General features: G+C 33.6%; 1 protein-coding gene across 2 annotated transcripts in view; it reads left to right on the forward strand.

Annotated features, from left to right (window-relative positions):
* Window positions 1-1013: 1013 nt before the first annotated feature.
* LOC110991966 (cardioacceleratory peptide receptor) overlaps window positions 1014-18144 on the forward strand; it is a 30235-nt gene continuing 13104 nt past the window's right edge. For both annotated transcript variants that reach the window (XM_022257576.2, XM_045631642.1), the window contains exons 1-6: window positions 1014-1136; window positions 8350-8485; window positions 10530-10633; window positions 11882-11975; window positions 12353-12448; window positions 15255-15434. In XM_022257576.2, the coding sequence (XP_022113268.1) occupies window positions 1035-1136; window positions 8350-8485; window positions 10530-10633; window positions 11882-11975; window positions 12353-12448; window positions 15255-15434 (712 nt within the window). In that variant the 5' untranslated portion in view covers window positions 1014-1034. The remainder of the gene's footprint in view (window positions 1137-8349; window positions 8486-10529; window positions 10634-11881; window positions 11976-12352; window positions 12449-15254; window positions 15435-18144) is intronic.

Below are 18144 nucleotides of genomic sequence, written 5' to 3' on the forward strand. Positions count from 1 at the left end.
AAAAAAATATTAACACCGTGTAATGCGGATTTTTTTACCAAAGCAGAATTTACAGATATAATGCTTAAACAATAGATAATTAATAAAAAATAAATGGAATAATAGCCGGACACAAAAACTTTTTATGGCGAATTATGATTAATTAAAGATTAACGTTTGAAAATATGCATGAATGTATATTATTATTTTTATTTAAAAAAATCGGATCGGAATCGAGATGGGTGGAACCGTTACTATGACGCCGCTCCAAAAGAGCACTTGTATGTGTATGTGTTTATAGTCCCATTTGTTTGTGTGTCTTATCTATAGTTTTAATATATTTACACATATAAAAACAACTAAAGATGTTCTATTTCAATGTAGTTCAGTACTAAATTTTTACGTTTTACGCCTAAGGTAGGGTAGGCCATACATTATTTTTATGGCACCACAACCGTTTTCAGTATGAGTCTGGGACCTAGACACGTTATAAGGGATGGCCCGTGCCTTTATCGCAAGCATTTCGTTCTAGTATCCGATACAAACTGAGGGAAACCGTTTTATCGTATTGGGGTTACTATGCTATTTCAATCCTAAAACTCTTGTACGAACAATTACATTAATTGGAAAATATATAATTAATAACACATAGTACACACTAATGAAGTCAAATTTTACTTGAACTCTTATAATACAATGTATAATAGGCATGAATTCAACTTGGGGTCCTTTAAGAAAAGAGCGTACCATTTCTTTAAAGGCCAGCAACGCAATCGCGAGTACTCTGTCATTAAGTGTCCATGGGCGGCGGTATCACTTAAGAACAGATGAGTCTCCTGCCAGTTAACCCAGGGATTGAAGATCAAACTTGTGTAAGGCATTCTATAAGCAAATTATAATTTAGTGTAACATTATTTCCGTTATAATTATATAAACGCAATATATTAAACTAAAAAACTTGCAGACGTCAATCTTTTTTATTAAAATTTAAATGTTCTCCATCTTGATGTGCAATTATGATTGTCCACAGATAATAAACAAAATGTGAATCCGGCATGGAAGAAGTCTGTGACAACTGCAGTCTATACATAGACGAGAATGCAACTCTATGGAACAGCACCCAAAACGTCACGATCAACAAGTTTTATTTCTATCAGGTAAGTTTTCCAGCAGGCCTTGCAATAATTATCTTACTTATATAAACTAAAAAAAATCATTACATCATGTAACAGGCAAACAGATAATAATTTGTATTTAATTAAACATAATTATTGCATACTAAATATTCTATAAAACAAATCACATATATCTTATTATACATATATAATCAGAGAAGTTTGAAACCTTGTATGGTAATTAAATTAATTACTTTCTTATTAATATATTACCTCGTTACTACATTACAGTGCATTTTGAAGCCCATTTATTTGCTTAAATACCCCCAAATACGGGTTAGAATAACAGGTTTTAAAGAAAATACACCAATTCCTAAAAAAAACCGACCACTCGCGAACCCTCTGGTGTTGGGAGTATCACTGAACATCAGATGAGGCTTTACCCCGTTTGTCCATATCTATAAAAAAATACATGATAGTGACGGGCGCAATCTTACAATTTATCTTAACTTTAATCTTACCACTCAAAATCTACTAAAATCTCACAAATCGGCCGTTCAATCTCAAGAATCATTATTAACACAGAATTTGTCACTTAATCGAAAATGTACAATTATAAACCTTGTATCAAAAATCACAGGACTTAAATTTGTACAACACATTTATGTGTGCACTGAAAGTGGATCTCTGTTGAAAATTAGACTTTTATGGTGTAAGCATAAAGTTTAGAATTGCTTGACACAGCAGAGTGGAGATAATCTACTAAAATCTCACAAATCGGCCGTTCAATCTCAAGAATCATTATTAACACAGAATTTGTCACTTAATCGAAAATGTACAATTATAAACCTTGTATCAAAAATCACAGGACTTAAATTTGTACAACACATTTATGTGTGCACTGAAAGTGGATCTCTGTTGAAAATTAGACTTTTATGGTGTAAGCATAAAGTTTAGAATTGCTTGACACAGCAGAGTGGAGATACTTGGGTTTCAATTAATTGTTTGAGGACGCTGAAGGATGGGTCTAGACGCAGTATTCTAATGGTGTTTAAATAGGAACACGTATTATTTCTGTTTAAATCATATGTGACGTCATTAATATTGAACAAAAAATGAATGAATTTCTATTCAAGGTTGAGTGACGTCTTACGCAAAATGAGTAGTGAATGAAAATATATATTATATATTTATTAGTAATCTTACAGCTAACATATATATTATTAAACATAAGAAAGTATATTAATATACAAAAAGAAAATAAAAGAAACGTTTAACATTTAACACGGCGATTAATTTAAAGAAAAAACTATTTTTTTTCTGCCAAACTAAGTCCAAAGATATTAAAACCAAATTATTGTTAAAGGATTCCAATTAACTACATATGTTTGTATTTTATTTTATGTTACACATACAAAGAAACATTACCATAAGAATATTAATAATGAACAAACCATAAAATGTATTTAGAAAAAGATAAATAAACAAAATAAACGATCCTCTTCCCCTCGGACCGCCGTATGGTGTAGACGTTCACACGAGCTGTTATTGAATTTAAAGAAAAAGTGATAAAAATCAAATTTCAATTAAAATTAAAATCAGTGAGATAATAGAAGTGCATGAAGCGAAAGAGGTGTTAAAGAAGTCGACAAATACTACGTGAGTTACGGGAAGATACACTCATTTCATTAGCTTCTGCTGCCCTAGTAAATCAGACTACGGACAACCAATAAGCATACATACTCGTTGGTCACGCCCTTGAATTCTAATTGGCCGCTTCTTCTAACAAATCAAGGTCGCGCGCCGCTTCTAACAAGTAACGCCTCCTAAAGTGTCATTGGTCGCTAGACCTGCGCTTGCGCCGCCTATCAGCTGTGATTGGCAGGTAACGCTACAGACCATAAGTGACCGATTGTAGTGACAAACTGACTCCTTGTTTGCATCACAACCTAGTACTCACGGGTTGAAATGGATAGGTCTAGCTCTGACTCAAATATTAGTGAAATGATGAATAACACACCCCCTAATTTCATGTCCTCGCGTAGTAAAAGAATGAGGGATGAGGATCTTCCTGGGGAATTTCTTACATTTAAGGATGAAATAAAAGAGTTATTTACTTCATTCATGAAAACCCAACAAAAGGAACTAAAAGCTATCTCTACTAATCTCAAAGAAATTCAACAAACTAACAATAATATTGAGAGTTCTATTGCATTTCTAACGAGTCAGAATGAAGAATTTCGTCAGAAGATAGAATTGCTTGAGTTGCAAAGAAAAAAAGACCACGAGCATATTGCTGTATTGGAAGACAAGCTTGAAGACCTGCAGAGGAGTGCTAGGAAAACCTGTATCGAGCTGAAAAACGTTCCTAAGATGCCTAAGGAAAGCAGTGAAGACTTGACTAACATGGCATTGTGCCTCAGTAAACATTTAAATGTTAATATGGACCGTCGAGATGTCAAGGACATTTACAGAATACCAGTTAAGAAGGATGGGTCTTCAAACACCCCTATAATTGTGGATCTAGGTTCTACTATTTTAAAGAACAACCTACTAAAGAGCTCGAAGTCTTATAATATCAGGAACAAGACCAAACTTCAAGCAAAACACCTCGGAATAACGACAAAGAACCCGGACGCTCCTGTATTTTTATCTGAACAATTGACGTCTAAAGGCGCTCGCCTATTCTTTCTAGCCCGAGATTTGTCAAAATCTAAGCAATATAAATTTTGCTGGACATCATATGGTCGCATCCTAATAAAAAAAGACGAAAATTCCCGTGCTATTGTCATCAGGAGCGAGGCACAAATACACCATTTGCTGCAGAACGCATGACTAATACGTCTTTTGATTTTTATCGCTTTGTTTTTAGTACATTTAATTACATTGTATATTTTAAGTTTAATTAATAGTTTCTACACAAAACACTTACACAAAATACTTACAGAATATCTCAACCGCACTCATTCTCAGCTCGTCATTAGAATAATTCAAGTCTTAAATTTTGAAATAATCGTGGTCTGTAAGCGTGATCACGTAAATATAGTCAAGTGCAGCTGTACGCAGGTGTACATTTCTGTCGATCGTCACAACCAGGTGAATTTGGTGAAGCGCTATTCGCTTGCTCTTTTCAGTAATGGATGGTAACGTAACTACTTGTCAGGAGTTGGACAATGCTGAAATTGGTAAGTCTGTTACCTTAGACATTGAACACTTGCCTACATACCTGCAGCAATATAACAATAACTTGACAGTATTGACTCAAAATATAAGAAGTATCTACAGCAATTTTGACGATTTTGTGGCAACATTGTCTCGAATAGATGTTGAGGTTGATGTTTTGATCCTGACCGAGTGCAGACTTAACTCTAAGAAACCGGTACCAGTGTTGAATAGTTATTCTGCATTTCATACCACTAGACACATAAATCAAAATGACGGCATTGTGGTTTATATTAAAAATTGTCACTTACCCCAGGTAAAGGAAATAAATGTTAGGCACGCTTCCGCTTTACAAATTACGATCTCTAACTTCACGATAATTGGAATATATCGGTCTCCATCTAACGTTTCCGCGGATCATTTTATTAATTCACTGGATCAACATCTTCAAACTATTCAATCGCATAAAAACATAATCGTTACAGGAGACATCAATATAAACCTAATTGAAAGACCATCGGATTCGGCACGTTTGCGGGCAAATAGGTTATCTTATTTAAATATGTCGGCTGTTCACGGTTTTCTTCCGGGACACTGCCTGCCTACCAGGGAGGACAGCTGCCTTGATCATATGCTCTTAAAGTTGGATAAAACTAAAAACTCTGCATTAGTCGCAATTCTGAATACATCCATAACTGATCACTTAACGGTACTATTGACCATATCCCACACATACCAAGCTACATCCAATAAAAAAACTATTACTATTACTAACTTTGAAAAAGCATATCAATACCTAGAGAGTGCAGATATATCTTTCTTCAACACATACGTTGACCCAAATACTCTTGCTGACAGGATAATAGATGTGATAAAAACAGCTCTCCTTCTTAACACTAAAACCAAATCAGTTACCAGCTCCAAGCGTACTTTAAAACCCTGGATATCTACAGGGGCCCTGAGATGTATCAGGCTTAGAAATAGAATGCAGTTGCAAGCCAGAAAGGATCCATTTAATATTATAATAAGAGTAACCTATAAGCGCTTTCGTACGTTTTGCTCTAACCTGATTAAGAAATTAAAAAGAGATTATCATAAAAAACTAATTGCATGTTCTATAAAAAATCCGAAAAAGCTCTGGCAAAATATCAATAGTATAACTCATTTTAAAAAACCGAAATCATCTAATGTACGTCTTCTTCAAATCACACCACATCCTCCAGATTCCTTAAACCGTGTCAATAATTTTTTTGTCACAATTGGTAAAACACTAGCAGAAGACATAATGACTTCGACTGGGTTTCGTCCTAGTTCAGTTATGATTTCTAATTCTGGCTCACAGAACTCCTCTTTTGTATTGTTGGAGACTGATCCAGTGGAAGTGGACTGCATACTCACGGCTCTTGATTCGGGAAGTGCATCCGGATGGGACGATATACCTATAGGCTTCCTTAAATTGTCTAGGTACGTCGTAGTTCCTCTTATATGTCAACTGGCCAATTTATGTTTCGAATCGGGAATATTTCCGAAAGCATTGAAGCGTTCCATCATTACGCCCGTGCACAAGGGGGGGGACACGGGTGATGTCAACACTTACAGACCCATATCTGTCTTACCTGCTATTTCTAAAATTATAGAAAAACTATTAAATAAAAGACTTATTAGCTACTTGAACAAATATAATATACTTTCTGACTCGCAATATGGATTTAGACAAGGACGCTCGACACAGGACGCTATTACAGCACTGACAACTGAGATTGTAGGTAGGGTAGACGAAGGATATAAATGCTTGACAGTATTCCTGGATTTAAAGAAAGCTTTTGACACCGTTTCGATCCCCATCCTTGTGCAGAGACTTGAGGCGATGGGTATAAGAGGCACAGCTCTGTGTCTTTTTGACAGCTATCTTCGAGATCGGACTCAACAAGTTAAAATAGGAAACCTTTACAGTGAAGAAGAAAATGTTTTATTTGGTGTGCCGCAGGGGAGTGTGCTTGGCCCAACGCTGTTCCTGGTGTACATTAACGAACTATGTAACCTGCTGGGCAGCGGAGGGAAAATATTCTCCTATGCGGACGATACAGCTATTGTCTTCCATGGAGAAACTTGGGAATCCGTACGCCAGAATGCTGAACGAGGTCTTGCCGTTATATTTGACTGGCTAAAGGCTAATTTGCTGACCCTAAATATTCCAAAAACCAACTTCATTTGTTTTTCTCCAAGTCGGAGATCTAAACCGGGTGCTACTTTTGGGCTTGGGATACATGAGTGTGCGGACCACTATACACAGAAGTGCAACTGTCAAATTATTCAGAAAGTTACCTCTACAAGATACTTGGGCATCATTATTGATGAATGTCTATCATGGCACTCACACATTTCTACTATTATATCACGAGTCAGGAAATTGATATGGATTTTCAAGACGCTACGCCATGTGATGTCTCCTGTGATACTGAGTAATGTTTACGTTGCATTAGCTCAATCAGTAATTACGTATTGCATACCAGTATGGGGTGGTGCCACAAAAACTAAACTTCTTGAGCTGGAAAGAGCGCAGCGGTCTCTAATAAAAGTGATGTATTTTAAACCATATCGATATCCCACAGTTAACTTGTACAGATCAAGTGGATTGTTATCGGTAAGGCAATTATATCTTTTAAATGTCACCTTATATCTGCATAAATGTGTTCCTTTTAATTCTGCTAGCCAGGATACAAGACGGAGTGGTAATGTGGCCCGCTCCGTAATGGTCCATTCAAATTTTGCCAGCCGTCAGTACGCGAGTCAGTCTGCATATATTTACAACCAATTGAACTCTAAACTCCGACTTCATCATAGAGTTTTGTATGATTGTAAAAAGGTTGTAGTAGGGTGGCTGAGAACTCTAACATACGAGGAAACTGAGCACATTTTGGTGCGAGTTCGCTAGTTTGAGACGGGCCGTATTATGAACTTGACAGCGTGCACACTCGCTCACACACAGCACACACATGCACACATACACACACATTCACACACATGCACACATACACACACATTCACACATTCATAGATTAAGTTAATTTAGATTTAGATTTAGTTAAAGTTTGTTTAGTTAAGGGAAGTAGCGAGCCAACCCCAACACAAGTGTCTCTTGACTACTTACGGGGGTTGTCTCATACTCATTTAATGATGTTAAAAATTTGAGAAACAATAAAAATTTTATTATTATTATTATTATTATTAAACGAATATTTAAAAATCAAATACTTAATTGACATACTTAGTTAGCTAGTGTCTCGTTTCTGAATAACTTAAAAAAAATCGATAACGAATACTTTAACACATTTTCCAATGTTTTCCTCATCCGCGTCATCATGTTTACGACTGTTCACGGTTAGAAAGCTTTTTCATACAAACATTTATATTGACATTAAAGCAGTTTTCAATGACCCATGAAAAGGTTCCCGTCAATTTATTCCTAGAAAATTTCTGCACCGAGGGCGTTTATGCAAAATGTATTTTAATTTACAACAAAAACCCATTAGTGTTGCCTTGTTATTCAGAACTCTGAACCGCTTTGCATTATGTTATGGATTTACTATTAGTTCTTGCTATAGCATTATATAACTTGATGCCCGATAATATTAATATTTCAAATCGAAACTAAATTTTAGTATAAAAATATTGGAAAGTTGGTGCACGTTCAACTGTTTAATAATTGACTGCGAAGTTTTTTAGTCGCTCCAGTAAATACTTCAACGTTTACGTTTGCCCAAGAATTACAAAACTGAACTTCGATTATAGAGAGAACATTCTGAACACATTTTTTAATGTTGTCTCGATAAAAGTACTTGACTTTTTTCCGATTTAGCTATACGTATTCTGGATATCATAATAATATTAATATAATATGACCGTTATTCTGGTAATCATAACAAATATACAGTATTAAAAATATTATTTATTTTATTCTATAGTTAATTAGACTGTTTGTAAGTATGTTTAATATTTATGTTAAAAAATGATTAAAAATGTGTATGTTCTTCATATTTAACTTATTACTTACCAGAACATATTTCACAAGGATATAATTTTTTTTTTGCAGACAGCGCAACTCGCAGTTCTATGGGTACTTTTGGTGGCAATCGTCGCTGGCAACACGACAGTCATTCTTGCTCTTCTCCTCACAAAGACCAGGAAAAGTCGGATGAACTTCTTCATCATGAATTTGGCTATAGCTGGTTTGTATATTTGCACATGATTTCACAAATCATAAAGTGTATATATATTATATATGTCGAACTGTCTACTTGGACCAGTATTTTCAAACTCAAGATTAAAATGCTATTAAACAGTAAATTAAATATTATTATACAAATTTAAATAAAGATATAATGTATACTATGTAATTCATAAATATTTTATCTACACACAGAATAATTACATACAACTGTCCCCTAGCGCAGTGAATTACACTTAAACTTTTGAATAATTTATTTTGTGTAAAAGAAATATAATTATTTTAAAAAGCGTATATAAAGAGATATATAGAAAATGAGTAATTAAATTTGCTAGTAATTAGCCTTATACATCTTTAAAACTCTGTCGACATGCAATAAATCATTTGCAACATTAGTTAACTGTCTTAGCTTCTTGGGATACAGTAACAATTAATCTCTGTAATTATATTACCTTGTAAACTTTAAAAAGATTTAGTATTAATAATAATTTCGTGAAAAAGCTTTCTTAAGTTTGTATGTATGTACTTATTATATAGAGAAATACAGAAATACTATGTATAATAATGTTTTGTTCACTAACCCAACTACTAGAATTGTTACACTAACTATAACTAAATATTTATGTAATCTGAAATGAGGAAGTTGTTCTTATTACCAACCTGAAATAGTTTTGAATCTAGACTAATTTCTGATGCACAAATATCTTTATTTTGGTTCAGACTTTTTTAGGGTGATTTGCGAACAATTACTAATTTCTAATGAAATTTGTTATTGCATAACTCGCGTGGCCAGAAAAGACAAACATATAAAACGTATTCCAAGACGATGCTTTGCCTACTGCCTGCTTGTCTCATATAAAAAATTGCCAACTTCATTTGGAGTTTATGCAAAAATTTTAGTTCTAAAAATCGCTATTAACCGAGATTGCCACCCTAGATTTGTTAATTAAACATACTCCTACACCAACAAGGCGCGAAAGCAAAGTAATACAGCGAATCCAGATTCTATTTGTTTAGTTAAGAATGATCATTGCGAAACTATATTTGTTTAGTTAAATCTAAAATTGGATTTCACTTTCAAGTACCTTCTAACACGTGCCAATATGTGCCAATTAATGCATGCCATACGCTTCGATAATTCTTGAGTACGCAAAGGTTACGCGTTAGTGATACACTGAAAGAAATTAATTAAATTAATCTATGATCTCATTTCATACATTTCACGATTATATATGTTTGTTTGATATCGTGAAGGAACTGAGATGCCTTTAGTTGGATTGCCATGCGTCGGGTTGTTTCTCTCTAATATATGGGGAAGGGGTCCGATGGGTGACCATGCGCCTTACTCGTGAACGGGTGCTTCTTGTGGTAACTAGTCGGAATTGAAATCGTATATGCGTGTTTGCGTGTTGTTCCCACGAGAATGTAAGCGTGCTCCTACTTCACTTTGCCTCCTACTGATACAGAACACATCTTTGTTTTTAATATATTTTATTAATTACTTGAGAAGTCATGCGGGACAGGGTGTAATGGTTGCAGCTCCATACATGGTGTAACACAAAAAACTTTTCGATTAAAAGATTAAACTCTCCGCCAAGATTATTGCCAGTTCTTCGCTTCCGTTCTACGCCCTTGATTTGAGAACTGGCAGTTAATGTTAAATTAGAAGACATTTACTATGTATTTCTTTTTTGGTGTTCATAAGTGTACATTGTGTACTTTGAATTTACCTTAAAAAAATGGTGAATGAATCAAATGTCAAGCCTAGACCTAATGTTTTTTAAGTAAAGAGGCAGTTTTGTATAATGATTTTTCATGTATTTTTCCTTGGGTGAGTTGTGAGGACCCGACCGAATGGTGTAGCTAGTACAGTTCAGATTATTCTAGAATTTTAATACGAACAATAAACCAACTGCAATCATTGTTGGTCGTGCTGCCAGATCCCTTTGATCAATTGCCTAAAGTAATAACAAGGGGCACTTAATCAATGGCTTAATGAGCTACAACATATAATATTACTTGCTTACCTATAACATTTGTTTCAGATCTGTGGGTGGGCCTTATCAGTGTTTTGCCCGATTTAATACAACGGGTAACAATTTCATGGTTCGGTGGCTCCATAGCGTGTAAATTAATGAAATACTTACAGGTAGGTTATTATAAGCTAGTAATTATTCTTCATAGAATAGTAATTGCTAGTAGATAGCTCAGGTTCGGGCGTCGTAGTCAGCAAGAAACCATCTGGAGCGGACTATTTCTCTCCATCATCTCACTTACTACAGTGTACAGTTTTGAGCATGAGCCATTCATTTTATCGGTCCATCTAGTTGGTGAACGGCCACGTGATTGTTTGCTTTCTGTGTTACCAACTGAACTAACTTAGTTAACTTAGTTAGTAACTGGTTGTGACCAGATCACTCCAACTCAAAGCTCATCTCGCATTGTATGGCCGAAATATGGTATACTAGCAACACTTGACACATCGTTCATTTGACCTTATAAAGATGTGTTCGTTCACTCTACCCTTGCAATGCTGGAGGCCAGAGGGTGTGTTGCTGACCTTTCAGGGAATAGAACGGTGCTTTATTGAGTAAAAGTATATTTGTTTAAAAATACACTGGCAGCTGGTTCCATTGAAAAGAAAATTTTAATTTTCTGTCCGTAAAAGAAAATGATTAAAAATCGTATAAGTTATATGACAATATATTGTTACAACAAACAATTAAACTGAAACATTAAACGACGTCCAACCGTGCCAAGACATAAATTAAGTCACCATTGGTCTGCACTGAAATCTGCAATTGATTTATTTCATTGAATCGGCTGTTTATTGAGCAATGTATATCAATTTAATTGGCAAATTGTTATTTGTCATTGTTTGTTCTTTTTGTGTATACTTGTGTCATACTGGCACCAAATATTTAGGAACTTTTATTTAGGGATAATTTAGTATCTCCAACAGCGAAATGTTTAATATCGTTGCAATATTTTTGATTTTATTGTTTTAAGTTTTTTTTTAATATCAATATAATCAAAACGTGACGTAGATATATGTGGCTAAAGATTTCGTAAAAATTATATACCGACATTGTGTGTAACAAAATTTTATTAATACTATTCTGTATATAGAGCAGTGTTAGCTTAGTGACATCAGCGACACTCGTCTCTGATGTCGTAGGTTCAGCTAAAGCAAAGGGTCAAACCCATCGTGATGAAACCCGGCTTGTCTTAGACCTAAAGAGTCGACGGCGTGTGTGCAGGAGGCTGATCATCTTGCCTATTAGATTGACAAATGATAAAGAAACAGATACAGAACTCTGATGCCCAGACCTAAAAAAGTTGAAGTGCCAATGATTTATACTATTTATATATAAGTCAAATGTAATTATTGTTTCAGGGTGTAGTAACGTATTCATCAACGTATGTACTGGTCGCGCTAAGCGTTGACCGATGTGATGCTATCACGCATCCTATGAACTTCACAGGAAGTTGTAAGTACTTTTTTTTGTTTAAAAGTAACCATTTTTCTATAAGATGTATTTTTATCATAATTGTCACATATTTTATAAAATATAAATTAAATGTACATTTTAATCCTTATTCTTTGCAATTTCTAATACTTCAAAGCGTCGATGCGACTTCTGGAATCTTCTATCATTAATCTAATGTAGTATACATTAGGAATAAGAAAACATTCAGTTTTAAAGATAGATAGCATAAGTCATAGTATTGAAAACCCTTTTAATATTCATATATATATCTTAAAATATATGCCTAATCGAAGATAACACTTATAGATGTATATTTATATGTTATTGGCGTAATTTACACATATATTATGTGAATAATTTATTTTTTACTTTCACAGGGCGTCGTGCGAGAGCGTTGATTTGCGGAGCTTGGCTTCTTAGTTTCTTATTTTGTATACCAATGCTTATATTGTTCGACGAAGCTGATATACAAGGTAAACTATTTAATACAAATGTGTTTCAGTTCGAATCACGGCTGTAAACCAATGGATTTTTCTTTCGATGCTTATTTGTACTGGCTGCTATGGCATAGTCAAACATCGCGAGAAAACTGAAACAGATAAATTTAATTCATGTGTAACCAGGTGATATATTTGCTGTCTGGAATAGCAATGGGAATAGCTTATTTCAGTCAAAGGAAACATTCCTATATTTACGCAAATAATTAAAATTACTTCATGGCCAAAATCCAACCGGTTACAGTACAAAAATAAAGTGTTGTTTTGTGAAATACATAGAGTTCAGGTGTATCTTGTAGATTTATTTTGGTAAATATATCAATATAACAAAATATTTTGTGCGTGGAAATCCCGTCAAGTAATCTCCTTAGTCAAATTGGATTGACTGGTTATTTCAGGAAAAGAGCGTATTATTTCTTAAAAGCCGGCAACGGACTTACGAGCCCTCTGGCAATGTGAGTGTCTATCGGCAGCTCCCTGTTATTAAAAAAAAACAGTAAGGCAAATTCTGTTTTAAAATTAATTTAAAAAAAATGTGTTGACCAATGACAATCCCATGCCATGTTTATGCCTAAAATCTTATCTTCTGAGAGGCACAAATAAAAATAATATTCAGATGCACAGGTATCTAAATATCCGTGGGTAAAATTCTCGTTTACAGTTGATTGAATAACGTCTATTATTACTGAATATTTTTCCTAATGTCAAAGGATTTCTTACATGTTCGTTCGTGTTGAAATTCAATATTGATAATCCCTCTGAAGTATCGTTTGAATAAAAATATATTATTATGGGTTATGGAAAGTTTGAGTTATCTATCTATCTATTATTTAGCCTAACACGAGTCGTTATTTTAAGTAAAAAGTGGCGAACTGTTGGTATTGGTCTCAGATTTCAGTATCTGTCTTGAGCATTAAAGACAATCTTCTTGCCTGTATTTTTTTCGTACCTGTATCGTTTTATACGCACTTATTGCTTCGCAACGTTTTCCTTTGTACTGATGCAGAGCAGGTTCAAACACACGTTTAGTCACTTTCCTGGCAACTATTTATATTTTAGATATAGTAAAAAACCAAATACTACATACAATAGCAAATACTACTACAAATACAATAAATATATATATATAACCATTTTATATATATAAGGTTATATATAAGGTTATATATAAGGTTTTATATATAAGGTTGACCACAATGAATGTTGTAATATATGTAATGTAGTATTTGTTTTTGGGTCAAATAAAGAAACTTTTTATTTTATTTATTATTTTTCTATATATATATATATATAGTATTTGGTTCAAAGACACTTTTTTCTTTCTTCTATACCCAATAGTAAAACGTTTCGTTACAACCCAGTGACTCATTAAACATATATGCCAATTATGTGATGTCAAGTATCGGAAAGTTGAAAATAATATTAACAATAACGCACAATACAATCCCCGCCCCGCATCGTAACATTTTAATTTTTAACGCACCCCCCCCCCCCCACCCCACAAATTCGTTATATAATACTTAAACGCACACTTATGTATGAGTCTCTTTTCAATTAAAAATCATACTTCCAAGAACTACATGTTCTAAACGTTATGACATATATCATCCACGATGTATTGTAATACCCAAATGTACCCCTTTTATTGAAATTTATCACCAAAACCAACACAGAATGGGACTTCAGTATTTCTCAGTTAGGCCACGTAAAGCCTAATGATTTTCACATGTAACATAACTAAATGCTATTAAAATTAATGTGTCATATTTATGTTCTAAACTCTGAATGAAGTCGTTCTTCGTGCGTGTAGAAATCTTATTTCACACGGTCGTTTCATTAAGATTTAATTCCCCTGATTCCAAATTTTGGCAACAAAAAACCAACCTCTCTCAAACCAAGTCATTCATTTATGGAATTTAAATTTTTAAATTTAAATTTAAATATTTTGAGGAATAACGATTCTAAGTAATATTTGATAGTGTTTATGTATGACATCATGATGTAGTAGTGATGTATATGTAATTTGTATTTAATTCCAGTTACTATACTTTTATACAGTCCGTCTTTCGTAAAAACCAATTATACATACATATAACGACGGATTCCAAAATTGTCGGAGCGTTTCCATGTGTGGGCGAGTTTGTCGCAGAGTAAAGAGTAGTGAGTAGAGTCTTAAGAGCAGTCAATGCGTATTGTGCATGTGCTATTCCAACAATTCTATATTCCATTTAATTAACTGAAATCGACATTAGAACATAAATTTCCTTGCAAATAAGCAAAATAAATTAGGTTATTAACATGCAGACGACTGTTAAAAAAATATTTAGAAATAAATTATTATATTTTTAGTTATTACAATACAATACTTAGAACACAATTAAATGGCGACGTTAGTGGCATTTTATTGAGAGTCTGAATACGGGCGATATATCGGCTGTATCATGTGAAGGTTTTAAACAACCAATTGTATCAGACAAATAATTAAACACATAGTATACGTTACGTTGAAAGACGTAGAAGACGTATCCACTTAGAAAACCTAGGACTGTCTGGTGTCTGACATGGTTGCTAGCTGATGAGATGTTATTCGAACATTTGTTTGATATATAAAATTTTAAACTTTAATTGTAATTGATGTTTCAATCATACTCGTAACAAAAACGTCCGTCAAATAGTCTTTTTATACAAGCAACAAGTAATTTGTATGATATAATTGCCATTTATAATACAAAAAACAATTATTTATTTATATATGCCTTTATTTATACAATGTTTCTTTCAGGCACGCTGCAATGTTGGTCTGGCATCAACCAAACACAATGGCGTATATGGATGACAAGTGTCTTCATGTCACTGTTTGTTGCGCCGGCGCTGATAATATCGGCGTGTTACGGCGTTATCGTCGTTACGATACGACAAAAAAGTCGTCGTGTGCTTGGTAAAAGAACTGCTACACGCCAATGTAAGTACACATATTATTTATTTGTTACTTTAAACATACATATAAAAATAGGTTACATAAGTTATTAGGCAACGGGTGGCCTTTCAAAAATGGTGGCCGATTTCTTCCAGGCAACCCTATTATAGAAAAATAAAAAAGAAATAATGAGGGTAGGGTACCAGAAGTTCATAACTTTGTGGAACCAGCCGACCAGACCTGAACCAGTGTGCCCAGTGAAGTATTTCCAAACCAATTTGACTTAGGGTCCTTCAAGAAAAGAGCGTACCAAATCTTAAAAGGCCGGCAAAGCACTCGCGAGCCCTCTGGCATTTTTTGATTCAGATTGTGATTTTGTTTAGTTCCTTTTTTTATTTAAAACAAAGTGTAAACGGGCAGGAAGCTCACCTGATGTTAAGTGATAACGCCGCCCATAGACACTCTAAATGCTAGAGGACTGGTGACTGCGTAGCCAGCCTTTAAAGAATTGGTACGGTCTTTTCTTGAAGGACCCTAAGTCAATACTTGAGTAGGCAGCTGGATCAACAGGTGTGGTGCGTAGAAAATACTTCGTGGATGGGATATGTTTCGAACACTGCAATTATGACGTTTGAACTACTAGTGGGGCAATGACCTCTTGATGTCTTGTATAATAATTGTAGAATATTTTTTATGTAACGGTTTTTAAATATTATACTAAGGGACTGTTTCACAATGTCCGGATAAGTTCCAAATAAGCTATTTGTTACTTATTTGTAGGATAAACAGTATTTTTGCGTTTCACGACTGTCAGATAGCGCTATACGTCATGAAATGTGAAGTATCTTATTTGGAACTTTTATCTTTCGAATAATTTATGTGTTGCATAGCTATTTGGCACTTTATCCATACATTGTGAAACAGGCCCTACGATTCAAAATTGAATTACAAATACAAAAGCAATAGTAAATTGTACTAATGTAAGAACACTTGACTTTGATACTCTATCCCTCGGTAAATTAACACGAAAACGCTGGCTAAATTAATGGTAATGTGAGTAGATAGTAATGTCTCTGCTAAACAGTTTGTCGATTCTATATTTAGTGGCTACAAGTTCTTTAGTTTTTGGAAATCTTGTACTTACCTATGTGGGTTTTAGTAGGTAATGTTTTTTGTTTTTTGGAAAATGTTTGTCATTTATTTTAGAATACATATACTGTATAAATGATGACTGAATACATTATGATGTGGTGTACTGTAATAAATAAAATAAATAAATTACGTTGTTACGATCTTTTTTCACAGTATGTGTTAATGGGCCCAAATAAATACGTTGTGCTTAACTGAATTAAAAAACAGCGTTAATAGTCGCAAACCCATCTGTTGAACTGCCATCAGTCACATAGCGTCCTGTCTTCGCACGGCTGGACGCTATGTTCTATATAAATATATATTATGTTATATATTCAGTCGAATAGCTAGTATTAGTGAAATTGATTTTTATTTCACCACACAATATTTGAGCAAACACAAATGAGCACTAAGCTATAAAAGTACATTAATAATGATTAAGTTTATTTTTAAGTCAAAATCAAATTAATTTTATTTATATAGTTAAACAGGTACTCTTAAAAACGTCAGAAAAAAAGTGTTAATTCTAAATTTACATCTACTCTCAGCCCGCAAGTCAACTGCGTAGAGAGGGCAAGAAGAACTGGCAAATCCGTCACTCTTTTTAATCGCTGCTTTAAGTCATACAAATTTTTTAAACTGGAGCAAAAGAATCCCAAGGATAGGATCATTTGATTATTCGACAAATTTATAAAAAAAACTAAATAATTAAATATGCTGTTAATATCTATCAATATTTACATTTAAATACGAGATGGAAGCGAAATATGATTCTAATGAAGTCACCTCCGAAACGTCCTGAACGATTTTTATTAAGAATGTTTTTTATAGTTGATAGGTAACTGATGTATAAAAATATCAAATTTGATTGTATACTGGAATATGAATCACAAAATACTTATACCCTTAATCGTTAATTAAAACATGAATATTGGTAGTATTATGAAAAAACAACGTTTGCTTGTAGGCATAGCAATGTTTGTACGCAAAACCAAATTTAAAACGAAATTCAAAAGCATCAAAGTCTTATAATTTCATATTCGTTCACATGTTTATTATATGGATTCGTTTTGTATTTGTTTAGGCAAGAGTATCGTGTTTCGTAATTGAAAATGCTCCAACAAATATTAAATGGGGTTTGTTTCTGTAACCATTTATTTCAACATTTGTTGTTTTCTTCAAGCCACAGGTTATTAAATTATAGGTATTAAAATATATCTATATACGTTTCCATTATTGACAAGTATGCTAGTTATTTCAACCAGGCATATTTTTTATTTCTCTCAAGTCAAGTCTAAGTATAGTCAAAACAAAAAATTTCGTCCGCAATCGAACATGTCCTCCAACTATAATATACTATATTAGCTTGTGTAAGCACTAAACGATGGAGGTAAATATGATAGTTAAAAACATTAATAGTTTGATTTATAAAATAGTTTTATAATATTTTTTTTTCTCTTAAAAACTTATTCAAATCTACATTTCATCAAAACCCAACGGTATAATAAAACTCTAATGAATACTCTACGTGATTACGAAACGAATTCGTAATAAGAATCACAATTTTTTAAAGGAAATATCATTTTTCCTTACCAATCATCTTATTGAATTCAGTCAAAGGATT

The sequence above is a fragment of the Pieris rapae genome, chromosome 16 (assembly GCF_905147795.1).
Source record: "Pieris rapae chromosome 16, ilPieRapa1.1, whole genome shotgun sequence".
Taxonomy (NCBI): Eukaryota; Metazoa; Arthropoda; class Insecta; order Lepidoptera; family Pieridae; genus Pieris; species Pieris rapae.